This window comes from Cetorhinus maximus, chromosome 26, assembly GCF_964194155.1.
Source record: "Cetorhinus maximus chromosome 26, sCetMax3.hap1.1, whole genome shotgun sequence".
NCBI lineage: Eukaryota > Metazoa > Chordata > Chondrichthyes > Lamniformes > Cetorhinidae > Cetorhinus > Cetorhinus maximus.
Window position 1 is genome coordinate 38,670,188 of NC_135904.1, and position 26,596 is coordinate 38,696,783.

Sequence of the window (26,596 nt, forward strand, 5' to 3'; positions counted from 1 at the left end):
CTACACGGAGACCTGTGAAATCGCAGTCACTGCACTGAGACCTGTGAAATCACAGTCAATGCACGGAGACCTGTGAAATCGCAGTCACTGCACGGAGACCTATGAAATCACAGTCAATGCACGGAGACCTGTGAAATCACATTCACTGGAGTGAGACCTGTGAAATCACAGTCACTGCACGGAGACCTGTGAAATCGCAGTCACTGCAGAGGGACCTGATAAATCACAGTCACTGCAGAGAGACCTGTGACATCACAGTCACTGCACGGAGACCTGTGAAATCGCAGTCACTGCACGGAGACCTGTGAAATCACAGTCACTTCACGGGGACCTGTGAAATCGCAGTCACTGCAGAAAGACCTGTGAAATCACAGTCACTGCACGGAGACCTGTGAAAACGCAGTCACTGCACGGAGACCTGTGAAATCGCAGTCACTGCACGGAGACCTGTGAAATCACAGTCACTGCACGGAGACCTGTGAAATCACAGTCACTGCACGGAGACCTGTGAAATCACAGTCACTGCACGGAGACCTGTGAAATCAAAGTCACTGCACGGAGACCTGTGAAATCGCAGTCACTGCACGGAGACCTGTGAAATCGCAGTCACTGCACGGAGACCTGTGAAATCGCAGTCACTGCAGAGAGACCTGTGAAATCACAGTCACTGCAGACAGACCTGTGAAATCGCAGTCACTGCAGGGAGACCTGTGAAATCGCAGTCACTGCAGAGAGACCTGTAAAATCACAGTCACTGCAGAGAGACCTGTAAAATCACAGTCAGCGCAGAGACCTGTGAAATCACAGTCACTGCAGAGAGACCTGTGAAATCACAGTCACTGCAGAGAGACCTGTAAAATCACAGTCATTGCAGGGAGACCTGTGAAATCGCAGTCACTGCAGAGAGACCTGTGAAATCGCAGTCACTGCAGACAGACCTGTGAAACCGCAGTCACTGCAGAGAGACCTGTGAAATCGCAGACACTGCAGGGAGACCTTTGAAATCGCAGTCACTGCACGGAGACCTGTGAAATCACAGTCACTGCACGGAGACCTGTGAAATCGCAGTCACTGCAGGGAGACCTGTGAAATCACAGTCACTGCACAGAGACCTGTGAAATCGCAGTCACTGCAGAGAGACCTGTGAAATCACAGTCACTGCAGAAAGACCTGTGAAATCGCAGTCACTGCAGGGAGACCTGTGAAATCAGTCACTGCAGGGAGACCTGTGAAATCACAGTCACCACAGGGAGACCTGTGAAATCACAGTCAATGCAGGGAGACCTGTGAAATCAGTCACTGCAGGGAGACCTGTGAAATCACAGTCACCGCAGGGAGACCTGTGAAATCACAGTCACTGCACGGAGACCTGTGAAATCGCAGTCACTGCAGAGAGACCTGTCAATTCACAGTCACTGCACGGAGATCTGTGAAATCGCAGTCACTGCACGGAGACCTGTGAAATCACAGTCACTGCACGGAGAACTGTGAAATCGCAGTCACTGCAGGGAGACCTGTGAAATCACAGTCACTGCACAAAGACCTGTGAAATCGCAGTCACTGCAGAGAGACCTGTGAAATCACAGTCACTGCAGAAAGACCTGTGAAATCGCAGTCACTGCACGGAGACCTGTGAAATCACAGTCACTGCACGGAGACCTGTGAAAACGCAGTCACTGCAGAGAGACCTGTGAAATCACAGTCACCGCAGGGAGACCTGTGAAATCGCAGTCACTGCAGGGAGACCTGTGAAAACAGTCACTGCAGGGAGACCTGTGAAATCACAGTCACCACAGGGAGACCTGTGAAATCACAGTCAATGCAGGGAGACCTGTGAAATCAGTCACTGCAAGGAGACCTGTGAAATCACAGTCACCGCAGGGAGACCTGTGAAATCACAGTCACTGCACGGAGACCTGTGAAATCGCAGTCACTGCAGAGAGACCTGTCAATTCACAGTCACTGCACGGAGATCTGTGAAATCACAGTCACTGCACGGAGATCTGTGAAATCACAGTCACTGCACGGAGATCTGTGAAATCGCAGTCACTGCACGGAGACCTATGAAATCACAGTCAATGCACGGACCTGTGAAATCACATTCACTGGAGGGAGACCTGTGAAATCACAGTCACTGCACAGAGACCTGTGAAATCGCAGTCACTGCAGAAAGACGTGTGAAATCACAGTCGCTGCACGAAGACCTGTGAAAACGCAGTCACTGCACGGAGACCTGTGAAATCGCAGTCACTGCACGGAGACCTGTGAAATCACAGTCACCGCACGGAGACCTGTGAAATCGCAGTCACTGCACGGAGACCTGTGAAATCACAGTCACTGCAGAGAGACCTGTGAAATCGCAGTCACTGCACGGAGACCTGTGAAATCGCAGTCACTGCAGAGAGACCTGTGAAATCACAGTCACTGCAGACAGACCTGTGAAATCGCAGTCACTGCAGGGAGACCTGTGAAATCGCAGTCACTGCAGAGAGACCGGTGAAATCACAGTCACTGCAGAGAGACCTGTAAAATCACAGTCAGCGCAGAGACCTGTGAAATCACAGTCACTGCAGAGAGACCTGTGAAATCACAGTCACTGCAGAGAGACCTGTAAAATCACAGTCACTGCAGGGAGACCTGTGAAATCGCAGTCACTGCAGAGAGACCTGTGAAATCGCAGTCACTGCAGACAGACCTGTGAAATCGCAGTCACTGCAGAGAGACCTGTGAAATCGCAGACACTGCAGGGAGACCTGTGAAATCGCAGTCACTGCACGGAGACCTGTGAAATCACAGTCACTGCACGGAGACCTGTGAAATCGCAGTCACTGCAGGGAGACCTGTGAAATCACAGTCACTGCACGGAGACCTGTGAAATCGCAGTCACTGCAGAGAGACCTGTGAAATCACAGTCACTGCAGAAAGACCTATGAAATCGCAGTCACTGCACGGAGACCTGTGAAATCACAGTCACTGCACGGAGACCTGTGAAAACGCAGTCACTGCAGAGAGACCTGTGAAATCACAGTCAATGCACGGAGACCTGTGAAATCACATTCACTGGAGGGAGACCTGTGAAATCGCAGTCACTGCACGGAGACCTATGAAATCACAGTCAATGCACGGAGACCTGTGAAATCACATTCACTGGAGGGAGACCTGTAAAATCACAGTCACTGCACGGAGACCTGTGAAATCGCAGTCACTGCAGAGAGACCTGTGAAATCACAGTCACTGCAGAGAGACCTGTGAAATCACAGTCACCGCATGGAGACCTGTGAAATCACAGTCACTGCAGGGAGACCTGTGAAATCGCAGTCACTGCAGAAAGACCTGTGAAATCACAGTCACTGCACGGAGACCTGTGAAAACGCAGTCACTGCACGGAGACCTGTGAAATCGCAGTCACTGCACGGAGACCTGTGAAATCACAGTCATTGCACGGAGACCTGTGAAATCACAGTCACTGCACGGAGACCTGTGAAATCACAGTCACTGCACGGAGACCTGTGAAATCACAGTCACTGCACGGAGAGCTGTGAAATCGCAGTCACTGCACGGAGACCTGTGAAATCGCAGTCACTGCAGAGAGACCTGTGAAATCACAGTCACTGCAGACAGACCTGTGAAATCGCAGTCACTGCAGGGAGACCTGTGAAATCGCAGTCACTGCACAGAGACCGGTGAAATCACAGTCACTGCAGAGAGACCTGTAAAATCACAGTCACCGCAGAGACCTGTGAAATCACAGTCACTGCAGAGAGACCTGTGAAATCACAGTCACTGCAGAGAGACCTGTGAAATCACAGTCACTGCAGGGAGACCTGTGAAATGGCAGTCACTGCACGGAGACCTGTGAAATCACAGTCACTGCACGGAGACCTGTGAAATCACAGTCACTGCACGGAGACCTGTGAAATCACAGTCACTGCACGGAGACCTGTGAAATCACAGTCACTGCACGGAGAGCTGTGAAATCGCAGTCACTGCACGGAGACCTGTGAAATCGCAGTCACTGCAGAGAGACCTGTGAAATCACAGTCACTGCAGACAGACCTGTGAAATCGCAGTCACTGCAGGGAGACCTGTGAAATCGCAGTCACTGCACAGAGACCGGTGAAATCACAGTCACTGCAGAGAGACCTGTAAAATCACAGTCAGCGCAGAGACCTGTGAAATCACAGTCACTGCAGAGAGACCTGTGAAATCACAGTCACTGCAGAGAGACCTGTGAAATCACAGTCACTGCATGGAGACCTGTGAAATCGCAGTCACTGCAGAGAGACCTGTGAAATCGCAGTCACTGCAGACAGACCTGTGAAATCGCAGTCACTGCAGAGAGACCTGTAAAATCACAGTCACCGCAGAGACCTGTGAAATCACAGTCACTGCAGAGAGACCTGTGAAATCACAGTCACTGCAGAGAGACCTGTGAAATCACAGTCACTGCACGGAGACCTGTGAAATCGCAGTCACTGCAGGGAGACCTGTGAAATCACAGTGACTGCATGGAGACCTGTGAAATCGCAGTCACTGCAGAGAGACCTGTGAAATTACAGTCACTGCAGAAAGACCTGTCAATTCACAGTCACTGCATGGGGACCTGTGAAATCTCAGTCACTGCAGGGAGACCTGTGAAATCGCAGTCACTGCACGGAGACCTGTGAAAACGCAGTCACTGCAGAGAGACCTGTGAAATCAGTCACTGCAGGGAGATCTGTGAAACCACAGTCACTGCAGGGAGACCTGTGAAATCGCAGTCACTGCAGGGAGACCTGTGAAATCAGTCACTGCAGGGAGACCTGTGAAATCGCAGTCACTGCACGGAGACCTGTGAAATCACATTCACTGTAGGGAGACCTGTGAAATCACAGTCACTGCATGGAGACCTGTGAAATCACATTCACTGGAGGGAGACCTGTGAAATCACAGTCACTGCATGGAGACCTGTGAAATCACATTCACTGGAGGGAGACCTGTGAAATCACAGTCACTGCACGGAGACCTGTGAAATCGCAGTCAATGCACGGAGACCTGTGAAATCGCAGTCACTACACGGAGACCTGTGAAATCGCAGTCACTGCACTGAGACCTGTGAAATCACAGTCAATGCACGGAGACCTGTGAAATCGCAGTCACTGCACGGAGACCTATGAAATCACAGTCAATGCACGGAGACCTGTGAAATCACATTCACTGGAGTGAGACCTGTGAAATCACAGTCACTGCACGGAGACCTGTGAAATCGCAGTCACTGCAGAGGGACCTGATAAATCACAGTCACTGCAGAGAGACCTGTGACATCACAGTCACTGCACGGAGACCTGTGAAATCGCAGTCACTGCACGGAGACCTGTGAAATCACAGTCACTTCACGGGGACCTGTGAAATCGCAGTCACTGCAGAAAGACCTGTGAAATCACAGTCACTGCACGGAGACCTGTGAAAACGCAGTCACTGCACGGAGACCTGTGAAATCGCAGTCACTGCACGGAGACCTGTGAAATCACAGTCACTGCACGGAGACCTGTGAAATCACAGTCACTGCACGGAGACCTGTGAAATCACAGTCACTGCACGGAGACCTGTGAAATCACAGTCACTGCACGGAGACCTGTGAAATCGCAGTCACTGCACGGAGACCTGTGAAATCGCAGTCACTGCACGGAGACCTGTGAAATCGCAGTCACTGCAGAGAGACCTGTGAAATCACAGTCACTGCAGACAGACCTGTGAAATCGCAGTCACTGCAGGGAGACCTGTGAAATCGCAGTCACTGCAGAGAGACCTGTAAAATCACAGTCACTGCAGAGAGACCTGTAAAATCACAGTCAGCGCAGAGACCTGTGAAATCACAGTCACTGCAGAGAGACCTGTGAAATCACAGTCACTGCAGAGAGACCTGTAAAATCACAGTCATTGCAGGGAGACCTGTGAAATCGCAGTCACTGCAGAGAGACCTGTGAAATCGCAGTCACTGCAGACAGACCTGTGAAACCGCAGTCACTGCAGAGAGACCTGTGAAATCGCAGACACTGCAGGGAGACCTTTGAAATCGCAGTCACTGCACGGAGACCTGTGAAATCACAGTCACTGCACGGAGACCTGTGAAATCGCAGTCACTGCAGGGAGACCTGTGAAATCACAGTCACTGCACAGAGACCTGTGAAATCGCAGTCACTGCAGAGAGACCTGTGAAATCACAGTCACTGCAGAAAGACCTGTGAAATCGCAGTCACTGCAGGGAGACCTGTGAAATCAGTCACTGCAGGGAGACCTGTGAAATCACAGTCACCACAGGGAGACCTGTGAAATCACAGTCAATGCAGGGAGACCTGTGAAATCAGTCACTGCAGGGAGACCTGTGAAATCACAGTCACCGCAGGGAGACCTGTGAAATCACAGTCACTGCACGGAGACCTGTGAAATCGCAGTCACTGCAGAGAGACCTGTCAATTCACAGTCACTGCACGGAGATCTGTGAAATCGCAGTCACTGCACGGAGACCTGTGAAATCACAGTCACTGCACGGAGAACTGTGAAATCGCAGTCACTGCAGGGAGACCTGTGAAATCACAGTCACTGCACAAAGACCTGTGAAATCGCAGTCACTGCAGAGAGACCTGTGAAATCACAGTCACTGCAGAAAGACCTGTGAAATCGCAGTCACTGCACGGAGACCTGTGAAATCACAGTCACTGCACGGAGACCTGTGAAAACGCAGTCACTGCAGAGAGACCTGTGAAATCACAGTCACCGCAGGGAGACCTGTGAAATCGCAGTCACTGCAGGGAGACCTGTGAAAACAGTCACTGCAGGGAGACCTGTGAAATCACAGTCACCACAGGGAGACCTGTGAAATCACAGTCAATGCAGGGAGACCTGTGAAATCAGTCACTGCAAGGAGACCTGTGAAATCACAGTCACCGCAGGGAGACCTGTGAAATCACAGTCACTGCACGGAGACCTGTGAAATCGCAGTCACTGCAGAGAGACCTGTCAATTCACAGTCACTGCACGGAGATCTGTGAAATCACAGTCACTGCACGGAGATCTGTGAAATCACAGTCACTGCACGGAGATCTGTGAAATCGCAGTCACTGCACGGAGACCTATGAAATCACAGTCAATGCACGGACCTGTGAAATCACATTCACTGGAGGGAGACCTGTGAAATCACAGTCACTGCACAGAGACCTGTGAAATCGCAGTCACTGCAGAAAGACGTGTGAAATCACAGTCGCTGCACGAAGACCTGTGAAAACGCAGTCACTGCACGGAGACCTGTGAAATCGCAGTCACTGCACGGAGACCTGTGAAATCACAGTCACCGCACGGAGACCTGTGAAATCGCAGTCACTGCACGGAGACCTGTGAAATCACAGTCACTGCAGAGAGACCTGTGAAATCGCAGTCACTGCACGGAGACCTGTGAAATCGCAGTCACTGCAGAGAGACCTGTGAAATCACAGTCACTGCAGACAGACCTGTGAAATCGCAGTCACTGCAGGGAGACCTGTGAAATCGCAGTCACTGCAGAGAGACCGGTGAAATCACAGTCACTGCAGAGAGACCTGTAAAATCACAGTCAGCGCAGAGACCTGTGAAATCACAGTCACTGCAGAGAGACCTGTGAAATCACAGTCACTGCAGAGAGACCTGTAAAATCACAGTCACTGCAGGGAGACCTGTGAAATCGCAGTCACTGCAGAGAGACCTGTGAAATCGCAGTCACTGCAGACAGACCTGTGAAATCGCAGTCACTGCAGAGAGACCTGTGAAATCGCAGACACTGCAGGGAGACCTGTGAAATCGCAGTCACTGCACGGAGACCTGTGAAATCACAGTCACTGCACGGAGACCTGTGAAATCGCAGTCACTGCAGGGAGACCTGTGAAATCACAGTCACTGCACGGAGACCTGTGAAATCGCAGTCACTGCAGAGAGACCTGTGAAATCACAGTCACTGCAGAAAGACCTATGAAATCGCAGTCACTGCACGGAGACCTGTGAAATCACAGTCACTGCACGGAGACCTGTGAAAACGCAGTCACTGCAGAGAGACCTGTGAAATCACAGTCAATGCACGGAGACCTGTGAAATCACATTCACTGGAGGGAGACCTGTGAAATCGCAGTCACTGCACGGAGACCTATGAAATCACAGTCAATGCACGGAGACCTGTGAAATCACATTCACTGGAGGGAGACCTGTAAAATCACAGTCACTGCACGGAGACCTGTGAAATCGCAGTCACTGCAGAGAGACCTGTGAAATCACAGTCACTGCAGAGAGACCTGTGAAATCACAGTCACCGCATGGAGACCTGTGAAATCACAGTCACTGCAGGGAGACCTGTGAAATCGCAGTCACTGCAGAAAGACCTGTGAAATCACAGTCACTGCACGGAGACCTGTGAAAACGCAGTCACTGCACGGAGACCTGTGAAATCGCAGTCACTGCACGGAGACCTGTGAAATCACAGTCATTGCACGGAGACCTGTGAAATCACAGTCACTGCACGGAGACCTGTGAAATCACAGTCACTGCACGGAGACCTGTGAAATCACAGTCACTGCACGGAGAGCTGTGAAATCGCAGTCACTGCACGGAGACCTGTGAAATCGCAGTCACTGCAGAGAGACCTGTGAAATCACAGTCACTGCAGACAGACCTGTGAAATCGCAGTCACTGCAGGGAGACCTGTGAAATCGCAGTCACTGCACAGAGACCGGTGAAATCACAGTCACTGCAGAGAGACCTGTAAAATCACAGTCACCGCAGAGACCTGTGAAATCACAGTCACTGCAGAGAGACCTGTGAAATCACAGTCACTGCAGAGAGACCTGTGAAATCACAGTCACTGCAGGGAGACCTGTGAAATGGCAGTCACTGCACGGAGACCTGTGAAATCACAGTCACTGCACGGAGACCTGTGAAATCACAGTCACTGCACGGAGACCTGTGAAATCACAGTCACTGCACGGAGACCTGTGAAATCACAGTCACTGCACGGAGAGCTGTGAAATCGCAGTCACTGCACGGAGACCTGTGAAATCGCAGTCACTGCAGAGAGACCTGTGAAATCACAGTCACTGCAGACAGACCTGTGAAATCGCAGTCACTGCAGGGAGACCTGTGAAATCGCAGTCACTGCACAGAGACCGGTGAAATCACAGTCACTGCAGAGAGACCTGTAAAATCACAGTCAGCGCAGAGACCTGTGAAATCACAGTCACTGCAGAGAGACCTGTGAAATCACAGTCACTGCAGAGAGACCTGTGAAATCACAGTCACTGCATGGAGACCTGTGAAATCGCAGTCACTGCAGAGAGACCTGTGAAATCGCAGTCACTGCAGACAGACCTGTGAAATCGCAGTCACTGCAGAGAGACCTGTAAAATCACAGTCACCGCAGAGACCTGTGAAATCACAGTCACTGCAGAGAGACCTGTGAAATCACAGTCACTGCAGAGAGACCTGTGAAATCACAGTCACTGCAGAGAGACCTGTGAAATCACAGTCACTGCAGGGAGACCTGTGAAATCGCAGTCACTGCAGAGAGACCTGTGAAATCACAGTCACTGCAGAGAGACCTGTGAAATCGCAGTCACTGCAGAGAGACCTGTGAAATCGCAGTCACTGCAGGGAGACCTGTGAAATCGCAGTCACTGCACGGAGACCTGTGAAATCACAGTCACTGCACGGAGACCTGTGAAATCACAGTCACTGCACGGAGACCTGTGAAATCACAGTCACTGCAGGGAGACCTGTGAAATCACAGTCACTGCAGAGAGACCTGTGAAATCACAGTCACTGCAGAGAGACCTGTGAAATCACAGTCACTGCAGAAAGACCTGTGAAATCGCAGTCACTGCACGGAGACCTGTGAAAACGCAGTCACTGCAGAGAGACCTGTGAAATCACAGTCACTGCATGGAGACCTGTGAAATCGCAGTCACTGCACGGAGACCTGTGAAATCGCAGTCACTGCAGAGAGACCTGTCAATTCACAGTCACTGCACGGAGATCTGTGAAATCACAGTCACTGCACGGAGATCTGTGAAATCACAGTCAATGCAAGGAGACCTGTAAAATCACAGTCACTGCATGGAGACCTGTGAAATCGCAGTCACTGCAGGGAGACCTGTGAAATCAGTCACTGCAGGGAGACCTGTGAAATCACAGTCACTGCACGGAGACCTGTGAAATCGCAGTCAATGCAAGGAGACCTGTAAAATCACAGTCACTGCATGGAGACCTGTGAAATCGCAGTCACTGCAGGGAGACCTGTGAAATCATAGTCACTGCACGGAGACCTGTGAAATCGCAGTCAATGCAGGGAGACCTGTGAAATCGCAGTCACTGCAGGGAGACCTGTGAAATCATAGTCACTGCACGGAGACCTGTGAAATCGCAGTCAATGCACGGAGACCTGTGAAATCGCAGTCAATGCAGGGAGACTTGTGAAATCACAGTCAGTGCACGGAGACCTGTGAAATCACAGTTACTGCACGGAGACCTGTGAAATCACAGTCAATGCAGGAAGACCTGTGAAATCTGTCACTGCAGGGAGACCTGTGAAATCACAGTCACTGCAGGGAGACCTGTGAAATCGCAGTCACTGCACGGAGACCTGTGAAATCACAGTCAATGCAGGAAGACCTGTGAAATCTGTCACTGCAGGGAGACTTGTGAAATCACAGTCATTGCAGGGAGACCTGTGAAATCACAGTCACTGCACGGAGACCTGTGAAATCACAGTCACTGCACGGAGACCTGTGAAATCGCAGTCACTGCACGGAGACCTGTGAAATCGCAGTCACTGCACGGCGACCTGTGAAATCGCAGTCAATGCAGGAAGACCTGTGAAATCTGTCACTACAGGGAGACCTGTGAAATCGCAGTCACTGCACGGAGACCTGTGAAATCGCAGTCACTGCACGGAGACCTGTGAAATCACAGTCACTGCACGGAGACTTGTGAAATCACAGTCACTGCACGGAGACCTGTGAAATCGCAGTCACTGCACGGAGACCTGTGAAATCGCAGTCACTGCACGGCGACCTGTGAAATCGCAGTCAATGCAGGGAGACCTGTGAAATCACAGTCAATCACAGAATCACAGAGTGCAGAAGAGGTCCTTCGGCACATGGAGCCAGCACCGACACCTGAGAAACACCTGACCTACCTACCTAATCCCATTTACCAGCACTTGGCCCATAGCCTTGAATGTTATGACGTGCCAAGTGCTCATCCAGTTACTTTTTAAAGGATGTGAGGCAACCCACCTCCACCACCCTCCCAGGCAGTGCATTCCAGACCGTCACCACGCTCTGGGTAAAAAAGATTTTCCTCACACCCCCTCTAAACCGCCTGCCCCTCACCTTGAACTTATGTCCCCTGGCTTCCAGTCACTAAAGCATCCTTCTGTCATCAGCCATGTCTCCTACAACTAAGCCAATTTTGAATCCACCTTATCAAATTACCCTGTATCCCATGTGCATTTGCCTTCTTTATAAGTCTCCCACGTGGGAACTTGTCAAAGGCTTTGCTGAAATCCATATAAACTACATCAACTGCACTACTCTCATCTACCTGGTCACCTCCTCAAAAAATTCAATCAAATTTGTTAGGCATGTCCTCCATCTGACAAAGCCATGCTGACTATCCCTGATCAAACCTTGCCTCTCCAAGTGGAGATAGATTCTCTCCTTCAGAATTTTCTCCAATAGTTTCTCTACCACTGACATGAGACTCGCTGGCCTGTAGTTCCCTGGCTTATCTCTACAACCCTTCTTAAATAGCGGAACCACATTGGCTGTTCTCCAGTCCTCTGGTACCTCCCCCGTGGCCAGAGAGGAATTAAAAATTTGGGTCAGAGCCCCTGCGATCTCCTTCCTTGCCTCCCTCAGCAGTCTGGGACACAAATCATCTGGACCTGGAGATTTGTCCACTTTTAAGCCTGCCAACACCTCCAATACCTTGTCACTCCTTATGTCAATTTGCTTAATAACCTCGCTGTCTCTCTCCCCGAGTTCAATACCTTCATCCTCATTCTCTTGGGTGAAGATGGATGTGAAGCATTCATTCAACACTCTAGCGATGTCCTCTGGCTCCACCCATAGATTGTCCCTTCTGGGTCCCACTCTTTCCCTGGTTATCCTCTTCCCATTGATACTCTTACAGAATATCCTGGGATTTTACCAGCCAGAGCTTTCTCATGTCCCCTTTTTACTCTTCTAATTGCTTTCTTAAGCTCCACCCTGCACTTTCTGTATTCTACTGCTCCTCTGTAGATTTCCCTACAAGTAGCTGTTCTCAGTCTACCTTGGCCAGATCCCGCCTTTATTAAAATCCACTCTCCCCCAATCCAAAACAATTGTTTGCAACTTGTCTATTTCTTTGTCCATAACAAACTTTACTTGTACCATGTTGTGATCGCTATCACTAAAATGCTCCCCCACCACCACCTCAGCCACCTGTCCGGCTTCATTCCCCAGAATTAGGTCCAGCACTGCGCCGTCCCCTGTTGGACCCTCTACATATTGACCTAAAAAGTTCTCCTGTACACATTTCAAGAAATCCACTCCATCCAAGCCCTTAGCACTATGTCTATCCCAATTAATGTTGGGAAAGTTGAAATCACCATATTGTTATTGTTTTTACACACCTCCGCAAATAGTGCACATATTTGCTTCTCAATTTCCTGCTATCTGGGGGTTTATAATAAACACCTAACAATGTGGCTGCCCCTTTTTTATTCCAAAGCTCTACCCACAAAGCTTCATTCGATGCCCCATCCAAGATATCATCTCTCCTTACTGCAGTAACAGACTCCTTAACTAATAATGCAATGCCTCCTCCTCTTTTACCCACCCCCCTGTCTCGCCTGAAGATTCTATATCCCGGAATGTTGAGCTGCCAATCCTGCCCCTCCCTCAACAACGTCTGTGATGGCTACTATATCACAATTCCACATGTCAATCCTCACCCTTAACTCATCCGTTTTACCTGTAATACTCCTGGCATTAAAGTAGAGGCCATCCAGCCTTGCCTTACTCCCTTGAGACTTAATGCAGCTGTACTCCCTCTGACTTGATTGTTTTACTGTATTATGATGTGTCCCTATTCTGCTAACATTCTGTGTCCCCTCTCCCTGCCGAATTAGTTTAAACTCCTCCCAACAGCACTAGCAAACCCACCCACAAGGATGTTAGTCCCGCTCTGGTTCAGATGTAGACCATCCCGCTTGTACAGGTCCCACCTTCTCCAGAAACAGTCCCAGTGATCCAGGAATCTAAAACCCTCCCTCCTGCACCAACTCTTAAGCCACGTATTCATCTGCGCTATTCCCCTATTTCTGAGCTCGCTAGCACGTGGCACTGGGAGTAATCCAGAGATTACAACCCGAGAGGTCTTGCTTTTTAGTCTACTGTCTAACTCCCTGAATTCTTGATGCAAGACCTCATCCCTCTTTCTACCTATGTCATTGATACCAACATGTACCATGAGCTCTGCCTTATCACCCTCCTCCTTCAGGATGCCCTGCAGCCGTTCAGTGACATCCTGGACCCTGGCACCAGGGAGGCAACACACCATCCTGGAGTTACGTTGACGGCCACAGTAGCACCTATCTGTTCCCCTGACTATAGAATCCCCCATTACTATTGCTCTTCCTCTCTTCCTCCCCTCCTGTACAGACAGGCTGCTTGTGGTGCCAGAAGCTTGGCTCTGTCTGCACTCCCTGGAGGAACCAGCGCCCTCATCAGCCTCCAAAACGGAATACCGATTTGCAAGCAGGACCCCAGGGGACTCCTGAACTACCTGCCTGTTTCTGTTGTACTGCCTGGTGGTCACCCATTCCCTTCCTTCCTCAAGTCCCTGTATCTGCGGTGTGACCACCTCTCTAAACGTGCTATTCACGATGCTCTCAGACTCGCGGATGCTCCACAGTGTCCCCAGCCGCCGTTCCAGCTCTGAAACTCGAGCTTCCAATGCAGAGAGAGCTGTGAAATCACAGTCACTGCAGAGAGAGCTGTGAAATCACAGTCACTGCAGAGAGAGCTGTGAAATCACAGTCACTGCAGAGAGAGCTGTGAAATCACAGTCACTGCAGAGAGAGTGATAAAGTCCTCGTTTCCTGCTGGGGGGAGATTATGCTTCAAGTTGTGTGAAACTATAGTTCAGCTGACTCACGTTATCACCTCAGTGCACAACTGTTCTCCTAACGCCTGTTGAGTTAATGCTGTTATTCAAACCTTGGGGTTTTCACCAGCTCTGTGCCAATTTAAGCAGATTTGCTGGTAATATTTTATAACTTATAACTAAATGTCATCTCCATTTGTCATCCTTAATTGTCTTTTGATCTCATTTAAAGATGCCAGAGGTGACCTATTCCTAAGAGTGTTTGCCACTTGTAAAGTATAGTCGTAATGACACTTACTTTAAAAGTTAAAATCTGTGGTAGAGGAAAATGTTGCCCAAAAAAAGCTGGAAATACATTTTTTGAATAAATTGCTTCATTAAACATTTTATACCAAAATCCAAATCATCTACCTATACCAGGCCTGTCATTTTATCATCAGTTCCTAGCTGATTCGCTGCACCCTTACTGCTTTCTGCTTCTCTTGGTATTTCACTGCCTGTACATCCAGCTCCTGCTGCATCCGATGGCGAGCAGCATCCATCGCTCCCTGCCGCCTCAGAATTAATATAAAGCAGTGAAGATAATCCTGACTCTAAAACATTGACTGTGTGTATTAGCATTGACTGTGTGTATTTGCATTGACTGTGTGTATTAGCATTGACTGTGTGTATTAGCATTGACTGTGTGTATTAGCATTGACTGTGCGTATTAGCATTGACTGTGCGTATTAGCATTGACTGTGCGTATTAGCATTGACTGTGCGTATTTGCATTGACTGTGCGTATTAGCATTGACTGTGTGTATTAGCATTGACTGTGTGTATTAGCATTGACTGTGTGTATTAGCATTGACTGTGTGTATTAGCATTGATGTCCTTGTTCATTTTTGCTGACACATTGACCATTTTGTGTGAAAGAATGGTCGATGACTGTGAGCACTTACCTCCTCTCAGGGGCTTCTTATCGGATTTGGGTTTCGCTGAACTCGGTGCACTGGATTCTGACTCCTGATGTTAAACAAAAATAAAACAATTAGCCATCGTATAACCACAACTAATCAAGATTAGGCAGTGGTCATTATAAACATCTTACTCATGAATAATAACTAAACATAACAGCACGTTACAGGATGGAGTTTTGTTCTCTTCCGGGTGCTCTTTCCTTCTTGCATATTTTCCCACGCTTCGATTTTCTCTCTCCTCTTCTCTTCTTCAATCTGCATAGAACAACAATAACTTCAACCACCACGGCATCACACAAGTAAATTCTTCATTACCTCTTTACTCTTGTCCTCTCTGCCCCTATTTATAAATTCCAAAATACAATTTTAACGCCCATATAGATCTGCACTCTGATTCTCAGCAGGTAATGTATTTATGGCCTTCAGTTTCCTTACACCTTCACCGTCTTTCCAATGAGGGCACTCTCCTATTCCTGGTATTGCTTCCAAAAATCTCTCACTGATCCACATTAAATTTTACCCCCTGTCTGCCCATTCTGTTCACTTGATGCAATTTACACTTCAGTCTGTTTGCTAACCCTCTTAGAATTATAGAATCTTACAGTACAGCCACTCAGCTAACTGTGCCAGTGCTAGGTCTCGGAAAAAGCCCTCAAATTAGTCCCGCTCCTCTCTTCTTTCCCTGTAACACTACAATTTTGCCTCTTCCAACCATTTATCCAGTTCCCTTTTGAAAGTTACAATTGATTTTGCTTACACCAGCCTTTCAGGCAGCACGTTCCAACCTGCCAGAGCACAACTTACTCCCCGTTAAACAAAACTTCTCCTCAGCTGGTTCTTCACCCCAATTTTCTTGAATGTGTCCCCACTGGTAACTGAACTTCCTGCCAGTCAAAACACATAAGTATCTTTGATAAATCGTGAAATTGTGCTTCCTTGTACTAAAATCCAAATCATCTACCTATACCAGGCCTGTTAATTTATCATCAGTTCCTAGCTGATTCGCTGCACCCTTACTTCTTTCTGCTTCTCTCGATATTTCGCTGCCTGTTCATCCAGCTCCTGCTGCATCCGATGGCGAGCAGCATCCATCGCTCCCTGTCGCCTTAGAATTAATGATGGTTCTAATTTCAAAGAGAATAAAACAGTTCAATAAGCTGCACATGTTTAATGAAGCAATTTATTCAAAAAATGTACTTCCAGCTTTTCTTAGGCAACATTTTCCTCTACCACAGATTTTAACTTTTAAAGTAAGTGTCATTACGACTATACTTTACAAGTGGCAAACACTCTTAGGAATAGGTCACCTCTGGCATCTTTAAATGAGATTAAAAGATAATTAAGGATGACGAATGAAGATGATTTTTAATTCAACCATCCAGATTTTAAAATCTCCCTCTTCACCCCAGATCCAATTGGTTAGTGAATTCTCTGCTATATTTGGAAGTCCATTTCACATATTGGTTACTGTGCCATCCACTATAAAATTAAGGTTTAATTGCTAAAAGGTCCAAAAGCAAAAAAACATGGAGATTTATCTTTTATCGCAGTTTCTCTGTCACCATCGTTTTACTTATATTGAAGCTAGTTAGTTCTTCAATAATGAAACCAAAATGCTGGAAATACTCAGCAGGTCTGGCAGCATCTGTGGAGAAAGAAACAGAGTTAACGTTTCGAGTCCAAAATGACTCCTCTCTGGAACTGAAGAGGTGGAAATATGATGAGTTTTATGCTGTTGCAAAAGGGGGAGGGGTGGGTGCAGCAAAACAGAAGGTCAAGGAAATTGAGGATGGGGGAAATTAAAATGACAAAGATGTCATGGGACTTAGTGTTGGATAAGACAGTTTTGGATACACTGAAGATTTCGGATGGTGGAAGATGGGAGAGCCATCAGGGAGCATAGAGGTAGCAAAGGTGCAGGTCAGCTGAGGCATGAGACGGGCGACGTTATGATGGTGGAAGTAGGCACTCTTAGAAATGCTCAGAGGCTCAGCTAAGGATAAAACAGTCTCTTCAGCCTGGATCTAATTGTAAGTCCCTCCCCCACTGGAAGAAATGTTTTTTCTCCATCTTCTCAAATCCTTTAATCACATTAAACAGCAATTAATCACCTCAATTTCTAGATGTAAGGGAGTACAAATCTAGTCTAGGCTCCTTGTAATTTAACACTTTTAGCTCTGGTTATTATTGCGGTGAATCTGCACTGCACTCCCTCCAAAGACAATCCATAGTTCCTGAGGAATGGTGTCCAGAACTGATTCAATACCCCAGATGGGATTGAACTGGAGCTCTGTACAATTGTAACATAACTTCCACCCATTTGTATTCCAGCTGTCCTAAAATAAATGCTCACATTCTATTAGCCTTTTAAATATTTTTGTACCCGTCTGCTAACTTTTAGTAATTTCTGTATATGGACACTCGAATCTCTGCTCCTCCATAGTTCCTAGTATCTTACCATTTAGGAAATACTCTGTTCTCAGGTCCAAAGTGGATGATCTCTTACTTCCTCACGATGAATGTGCCACTATTTGGCCCAGTCTGATTCAATGGAAGAATGAAGTGAGGTAGAGCTGAGTGTCCTCAACCTACATATCCCTATCCACAGACGGTGTTGCAAGAAATGGCATGTAGCTGAGGAAGATGGATGCTTGGGGGTTGCCATGGTGACAGTGTAGGGATAGGTCAGGAGCCATTTTCTCTTCTCTCGCTCTGCTCTGTCTCCTCCCTTTCAACCTCTTTCTTTGCCTTGTTAGTGTTATGTTCTCCTTGTTTCAGTTCCGCATCCCTGTTCCTTTATTTCTCCTTTTTCTGTTTAGCTCTCACTCTCCTTTGTCTCTCCTGCAGCTTTGTAGGGATCAACTGGAAGTGGAGGGTAAAGTGAGTCCAATCGCTGAATAAGCGTCGAGAAAGAGGGGAAGGTGGGAGAAAGGCAGGAGGGGGAGGCAGCCCAGGGCTCCCACAGGTGACACATCTTGGCAAAAATTGTAGGAAACATACAAGAAAATCATTAAATCACGATTGTACTGAAGAAATGGACTTACTGCAAGAAACAAACTACAGCCAAACATAAGGCCGTCCGTAGCTACCAGCAGCTTTCAAGATTCATTGGGTTATTTTTAAATTTTTGAAAGAATTTATTGGTTCACGGGATGTGGGCGTCACTGGCCAGGCCAGCATTTATTGCCCATCCCTAATTGCCCTCGAGAAGATAGTTCTGAGCTGACTTCTGCTGCAGTCACAGTGCTGGTAGGAAAGGAGTTCCAGGATTTTGACCCAGCAACAATGAAGGAACGGCGATATATTTCCAAGTCAGGATGGTGAGTGACTTGGAGGGGAACTTCCAGGTGGTGGTGTTTCCATGTATCTGCTGCTCTTGTCCTGCAAGGTGGTAGAGGTCATGGGTTTGGAAGGTTCTGTCAAAGGAACCTTGGTGAGATGCTGCAGTGCATTTTGTAGATGGTACACACTGCTACCACTGTGCATTAGTATGGAGGAAGTGAATGTTTAAGGTGATGGATGGGATGCAAATCAGTGGGCTGCTTTGTCCTGGATGGTGTCAAGCTTCTTGAGTGTTGTTGGAGCTGCACTCATCCAGGCAAGTGGAGAGTAATACATTACACTCCTGACTTGTACCTTGTAGATGGTGGACAGGCTTTGGGGAGTCAGGAGGTGAGTTACTCTCTGCAGAATTCCCAGCCCCTGACTGCTCTTGTAGCCACAGGATTTATATGGCTGGTCCAGTTCAGTTTCTGGTCAATGGTAACCCCCAGAATGTTGCTAATGGGTAATGCCATTGAATGTCAAGGGGCGATGGTTGGATTCTCTCTTGTTGGAGATGGTCATTGCCTGGCACTTGTGTGGTGCGAATGTTACTTCCCACCTTTCAGCCAAAGCCTGGATATTGTCCAGGTCTTGCTGCACATGCGCATGGGCTGCTTCAGTATCTGAGGAATCATGAATGGTGCTGAACATTGTGCAATCATCAACGAACATCCCCACTTCTGACCTTATGATGGAGGGAAGGTCATTGATGAAGCAGCTGAAGATGGTTGGGCCTAGGGCATTACCCTGAGGAATTCCTGCAGTGATGTCCTGGGACTGAGATGATTGACCTCCTACAACCATAATAAACGTCCTTTGTGCTGGGTATGACTCCAACCTGTGGAGAGTTTTCCCCTGATTCCCATCGACTTCAGTTTTCCTAGGGCTCCTTGGTGTCAAAGACAGTATTTCTACCTCACCTTTTGAATTCAACTATTTTGTCCATAGAACCAAAGAACACTACAGCACAGAAAACAGGCCATTCGGCCCTTCTAGTCTGTGCCGAAATATTATTCCGCTAGTCCCATTGACCTGCACCTAGTCCATAACCCTCCAGACCTCTCCCATCCATGTATCTATCCAATTTATTCTTAAAACTTAAGAGTGAGCCCGCATTCACCACGTCAGATGGTAGCTCGTTCCACACTCTCACCACTCTCTGAGTGAAGAAGTTCCCCCTAATGTTCCCCCTAAACCTTTCCCCTTTGTGGAAGAACAAAATACATCTACAGGTCAACTAAGGGTTAAACAGTTAAAACCATAGTGGAATACTACAGCACAGTTCCCTCTTTTGTTCTAGCAGGTACACCTGCAGCTGCCAGCTGATTGAGCAGGAGGGGAGAAAGGGGAGTGTCATGGGCAGGCTTCCTGGAGTCCTTGAGACGGGTCTGGGATGTCTGCCCCCAACACAAAGAGACAGGATCAAGCAATGGTCATCTGTTCTCTAGAGTGTACACCCCCTAGCACTAAAGATAAGGTCAAGCATGGTTATCTATTCTCTGTCTCACTTTTTATTACTACGTGAGCCTCCCCCAATATCCTGTATAGTCATAAACTTAGAATAGACTAATTGTGTGACAATGATTCTCAATGTAATTGATCATTGAAGGTTAGACAGTCTTATCACCTTCAAGCTCTTTGATATGTACAATTTCTGCTGTAAATATGTGTGTGCTCTGATGCTTCCTCAGAGTGTCAGCTAGCTCCATTGTATGCTGCTGGGCTCTCCGTGATATCACGATTAATAAAGGTTTCCGAGACAAACCTCCTGGGTCTGAGTGTTCACTCCGATTTCCGCGACACCCTTTCACCCTAAAGCCATATCCTCTCATGTTTATCTCTCCTAATCTAAGTGGAAAGAGCCTACTCGCATTTACTCTGTCTATACCCCTCATAATTTTGTAAACTTCTATCAAATCTCCCCTCATTCTTCCACGCTCCAAGGAATAAAGTCCTAACCTGTTTAATCTTTCCCTGTAACTCAATTCCTTAAGACCCGGCTACATCCTAGTAAATCTTCTCTGCATTCTCTCAATCTTACTGATATCCTTCCTGTAGTTAGGCGACCAGAACTGCACACAATACTCCAAAGTTGGCCTCACCAATGTTTTATACAACCTCACCATAACATTCCAACTCCTATACTCAATACTTTGATTTATGAAGGCCAGTATGCCAAAAGCTTTCTTTACAACCTTGTCTACCTGTGACGTCACTTTCAGGGAATTATGTATCTGAACTCCCAGATCCCTTTGTTCCTCCGCACTCCTCAGTGCCCTACCATTTATTGTGTATGTCCTACCTTGGTTTGACCTTCCAAAATGTAACACCTCACACTTTTCTGCATTAAATTCCATCTGCCATTTTCTGGCCCATTTTTCCAGTTGGTCCAGATCCCTCTGCAAGCTTTGAAAGCCTTCCTCGTTGTCCACAACGCCTCCAATCTTAGTGTCATCAGCAAACTTGCTGATCCAATTCACCACATTATCATCCAAATCATTGATATAGACAACAAACAACAATGGTCCCAGTACAGATCCCTGAGGTACACCACTAGTCACAGACCATGTTTGAACTAAGACTGTAATGAGGACAGGAGTGGCCCTGGCAGAACCAAACTGAGTGTCAGTGAGCAGATTGTTTCTGAGTAGGTGGTGTCTGGGACGTAGAGTAGTCAAGTAACAACAAATCAATGAGACAGTTCTCCTAATTTTGGCACAAGCCCCCAGATGTTAGTAACGAGGACTTTGCAGATCGACAAGGCTGGCTTTGCCTTTGTCATTTCCAGTGCCCAGATTGATGCCAGGTGGTCCGTCTGGTGTCATTCCTTTCAGATTTCGTAGCGGTTTGATACAACTGAGTGGCTTGCTAATCTATTTCAGAGGGCATCTAAGAATCAACCACATTGCTGTGGGTCTGGACTTTCATGTAGGCCAGACCAGGTAATGACGGCAGATTTCCTTCCCTAAAGGACATTAGTGAACCAGATGGGTTTTTACAATAATCGACAATGGTTTCATGGTCACCGTTACTAAGACTAGCTTTTAATTCCAGATTTATGAATTGAATTTAAATTCCACCATCTGCTGTGCTGAGATTTGAACCCATGTCCCCAGAGCATTAGCCCGGGCCTCAGGATTACCTGTCCATTGATTCTACTCATTCAGGTTTAAAAGTTACAAATTCATAAAATAATCCAAAAGTGTGTGACTGATGCCCAATCTCATTCTAGAATCTATTATTTCACTAGATTAAAGGCAAAATGACAAGTTTAAAACACATTCAGAAAGATGAGAAGTTGACAAAAGAAAAGTTCACTCGAAAATATAAATAAGGCATCATTTGTACCGAGCTGGGCCTCTGAAGCCTGTGTCCACTTGTGGCTTCTTGACTGCAGCATCCCATTGATTTTCTGCAGGATGAAGTAGATGGCGATGGAGCTGAAGAGGATGTACCAGCCATATTCAGACAGGATGTGCAGCACCTGTGTCGCTGAAAGGAAAACAGAATCAACTGCTGACACTTTACTCAGCTGGGAAAATCATAAGAACAAATAACCGAGCTCAGGTCTGCTCATTATAGTCTTATTTATGTCAGTTTATTAAAATCTGGCATGTTGTGCAGTGTCCCTGCAGAACAGGGGCAGATGGAGGAGGTAAAGCAGTTTCAGTTCCTGCTCCTGATCCCACCAGTGATCCCTGCTGGATTTGGGATGAGAATGTCCTCAGGTTCCCTTACTTTCTCAACTCTCAAAGTTCTGGACAATTGGCAAACCTGGGGAGTAGTACCCCACAGACGGGCAAAATCAGCAGGGGCCAAACTCCCAACTCTAAACCAACCCAGAAATCTGAACCAATGCAAAGACTCAAAGAGAATCAATGACAAATTAGGGAGGTGCTGATTCAGTGTTGTCTGCTCACCCACAACCTTTCAGCATCTTTCCATCGACTGCTTCCCCATTGCCCCCATACCCTGGTCAACCCCCAACCATCCCGTTTCCTCTCACTGATCCTTCTGCCCACTGCCTGCCTCAGCAACCTGCAGTCTCTCCCATTCCCCCTGCTTCCCAAACCTCCCACACCGTGACATCAGCAAAATGCACTCCTTATACCAAGCTGCATCTCCCACAGCACCACCCAAGCTACCCCATTCCCGCGCCAAGGATTCCCACCCCCCTCACTGCAACCTCAACAGGCAAAGGAAATAAACTGCGTTTGCTGATTTACACAATTCACAAGATATAATTCACCTTCTCAAGGGCAATTAGGGATGGGCAATAAATGCTGGCCCAGCCAGCGAAGCCCATGAATGAATAAAAAAAATCAACAAAAACAGTTTCAGAAATGCTCTATCAATGACTTCTAGTTATTTCAACACAAATGGCACACACTCAATCCAATCCATGAGGAATTCAGATGCTTTATAGATATAGCCTAATACATCTTATCCAGTTGCAGCATTACTTTCATGATTGGTGATAATTGCCTGTCTGTACATGTTCTTCACCTTGATATTATTGTTGATTTTGTTCACAGGTAGTACTTGACTAATTGACTATTTTTGATGAAATAACAGAGAAGTTTGATGAAGTGAACACAATGGATATTGTCCATATGGGTTTTAAGAAAGCGTTTGACAAAGATCCAATATTGGTTAATAAAACTGTGGCACGTGAAATGGGAGGGTCAGTGTCAACTTGGATAAAAATACTGGCTTAAGGACTGAATACAGCGAATTGTGGGAAATAGCTATTTTTCAGACTGGAAGATGGTAGACAGTCGTGTTATATAAAATTACTTGGATATGGGAATACAGAGTGAAATTTCAAAATTTGCTGATGGTACCAAACTTGGAGTGGCAAACAGTGAGGATAATACCAATTGACTACAACAAGGCATAGGCAGGCTAGCAGAATGGGCAGACAAATGGGAAGAATTTTTGTTTACACAGTGAGTGGTAATGAGTGGTGGAAGTGGAAACAATTGATGATTTCAAAAGGATATTGGATGGGCACTTGAAGGAAATAAACTGGCAGAGCTGAGAGGATAGAGCGAGGGGCGAAGGAGACTGACTGGATTGTTTGCCAGTGAGCTGGTATGGCTGCAATGGGCAAAATGGCCTCCTTCTGTGCCATATTGACCACGACACATTATGAACACAAAATATAAACATTATATGTTTAAAAAATCAGTAGTTAAAGAATCTTATCTGAAAGGTAAGGCAGTTGAACCAAGAGCAGATACTCAGCTACACTTTCACTCATCAAAGGGGCATTGAAATTGACACATCGGTAACCCAGTTCCAGCACCCATCCCTCCAATTTCCCCACCTCCACCCCCCTCTCGCCCCCTCATCCCCACCCCCTCATTCCCACCCCCTCCCCCCCCACCCCATCCCCCTCCCCCCCCACCCCCCATCCCATCCCCCTCCCCCCAATCCCATCCCCCCCCCAATCCCATTCCCCCCCAATCCAATCCCCCCCATCCCATCCCCATCCCCCTCCACCCCCCCTCAATCCCAACCCCCTCCACCACCCCCCAATCCCATCCCATCCCCCTCCCCCCCACCCCCCCCATCCCATCCCCCTCCCCCCCACCCCCCCCATCCCATCCCCCTCCCCCCCACCCCCCCATCCCATCCCCCTCCCCCCCACCCCCCCCATCCCATCCCCCCCACCCCCCCATCCCATCCCCCCTCCCCCCCACCCCCCCATCCCATCCCCCTCTCCCCCCCCACCCCACCCATCCCATCCCCCTCCCCCCCACCCCCCATCCCATCCCCCCTCCCCCCACCCCCCCATCCCATCCCCCCCTCCCCCCCACCCCCCCATCCCATCCCCCCCTCCCCCCCACCCCCCCATCCCATCCCCCCCTCCCCCCCACCCCCCCATCCCATCCCCCCCCCTCCCCCCCACCCCCCCATCCCATCCCCCCCCCCCCCACCCCATCCCCCCCCTCCCCCCACCCCATCCCCCCCCTCCCCCCACCCCCCATCCCATCCCCCTCCCCCCCCACCCCATCCCATCCCCCTCCCCCCCCCACCCCATCCCATCCCCCTCCCCCCCCCACCCATCCCATCCCCCTCCCCCCCCCACCCCATCCCATCCCCCTCCCCCTCCCCCAATCCCATCCCCCTCCCCCTCCCCCCAATCCCATCCCCCTCCCCCCCCACCCAATCCCATCCCCCTCCCCCCCACCCAATCCCATCCCCCTCCCCCCCCACCCAATCCCATCCCCCTCCCCCCCCACCCAATCCCATCCCCCTCCCCCCCCACCCAATCCCATCCCCCTCCCCCTCCCCCTCCCCCCAATCCCATCCCCCTCCCCCTCCCCCCAATCCCATCCCCCTCCCCCTCCCCCCAATCCCATCCCCCTCCCCCTCCCCCCAATCCCATCCCCCTCCCCCTCCCCCTCCCCCAATCCCATCCCCCTCCCCCTCCCCCCAATCCCATCCCCCTCCCCCTCCCCCCAATCCCATCCCCCTCCCCCTCCCCCCAATCCCATCCCCCTCCCCCTCCCCCTCCCCCTCCCCCCAATCCCATCCCCCTCCCCCTCCCCCCAATCCCATCCCCCTCCCCCTCCCCCCAATCCCATCCCCCTCCCCCTCCCCCCAATCCCATCCCCCTCCCCTCCCCCCTCCCCCCAATCCCATCCCCCTCCCCCTCCCCCTCCCCCTCCCCCCAATCCCATCCCCCTCCCCCTCCCCCTCCCCCCAATCCCATCCCCCTCCCCCTCCCCCTCCCCCAATCCCATCCCCCTCCCCCTCCCCCTCCCCCCAATCCCATCCCCCTCCCCCCAATCCCATCCCCCTCCCCCTCCCCCTCCCCCCAATCCCATCCCCCTCCCCCCAATCCCATCCCCCTCCCCCTCCCCCCAATCCCATCCCCCTCTCCGCCCCCTCATCCCCACCCCCACCCCCTCTCTGCCCCCACCTCATCCCCACCCCGATCCCCCTCCCCCTCTCTCTATACCTGTCCCTGTCTCGGTCTCTGTTCCCGGCTCCTCCATTGCTCCGTTTCCGGTAACAAGCGAATCTTCCGCTCCTCTCCGCCAATCAGAAGCGGCGCTGACGTGGCCCAACCTCAAGGGGAAGTTCAAACCCTTAAAGGGGCAATTCCAGCTGGAGAGTGTGGGCCCCACAGCTGGGCCAGAGCCTCAGCCTACCCCCTGGGTGCGACATCCCAAAAATACTTACTGTGTTCAGGGAATGTCACATCCCCACCGACCCCGCAATAAATACTAGGACACAGGATATTCGCCTGTGGGATGCATGACTGCTGAGACAGTTCTTGTTCAAAAAATCATAGAATGGTTACACAAGGAGACCATTCAGCCCACTGTGTCTGTGCCAGCCCTCTGAAGGAGCAATTCATCACATCCCAATCTCCCACTTTCTCTCCATAACCTGCATTCGTCCTTGCCAGATAATAAGCCAATTCATAATCAATGCCTCGATTAAACCTACCTCCACAACACACTCAAGCCTTTATTGAGTTATTATTGATTGATTTGAGTTATTATTGATTTGAGTACAGGAGTAAAGATGTCTTGCTGCAATTATATAGAGCTGTGGTGAGAGTGCACCTGGAGTATCATGTGCAGTTTTGGTCTCCTTACCCAAGGAAGGTTATATTTGCCATAGACAGACTGTAACAAAGGTGTACCAGACTGATTCCTGGGATAGCAGGATTGTCCTATGAGGATAGATTGAGGAGACTGGGCCTTTATTCCTAGAGTTTAGAAGGGTGAGGCGCAACCTCTTTGATATATACAAAATTCTTCCAGGGCTCGACTGTGTAGATGCAGGAAGGATGTTACCCCTGGATGGAAGTTCTAGGGACGGGGGACAAATTCTCAGAATGAGAGGTAGGCCATGTAGGATGGAGATGAGGAGGAATTTCTTCATACAGATGGTGATAAATCTTTGGAATTCTCTACCTTCTGAGCTGTGGAGGCTCAGCCATTGAGCATGTGCAAGACAGCATGTGTTGCCCATCCCTGGATTGCCCTTGATCCGAGTGTCTTGCTGGGCCATTTCAGAAGGCAGTAAAGAGTCCACCACATTTCTGTGCAACTGGAATCAAAAGTAGGCTGAGGATAGAAGATTTCCTCCCAAAGGACATTAGTGAACCAGATGGGTTTTCACAATAATTGACGATAGTTT

At 49.0% G+C, this 26,596-nt stretch overlaps 1 protein-coding gene across 1 annotated transcript in view; it reads right to left on the reverse strand.

Moving 5' to 3' along the window:
• The window catches only part of selenos (selenoprotein S), a 42,852-nt gene extending 17,355 nt beyond the window's left edge, over positions 1-25,497 (reverse strand). The window contains exons 1-5 of the mRNA XM_078530498.1: positions 25,404-25,497; positions 21,782-21,925; positions 16,127-16,233; positions 15,275-15,364; positions 15,092-15,155 (exon numbers count right to left, since the gene is read on the reverse strand). Of these exons, the coding sequence (XP_078386624.1) occupies positions 15,092-15,155; positions 15,275-15,364; positions 16,127-16,233; positions 21,782-21,925; positions 25,404-25,440 (442 nt within the window). The 5' untranslated portion in view covers positions 25,441-25,497. The remainder of the gene's footprint in view (positions 1-15,091; positions 15,156-15,274; positions 15,365-16,126; positions 16,234-21,781; positions 21,926-25,403) is intronic.
• Between the last annotated feature and the right edge of the window lie 1,099 nt (positions 25,498-26,596).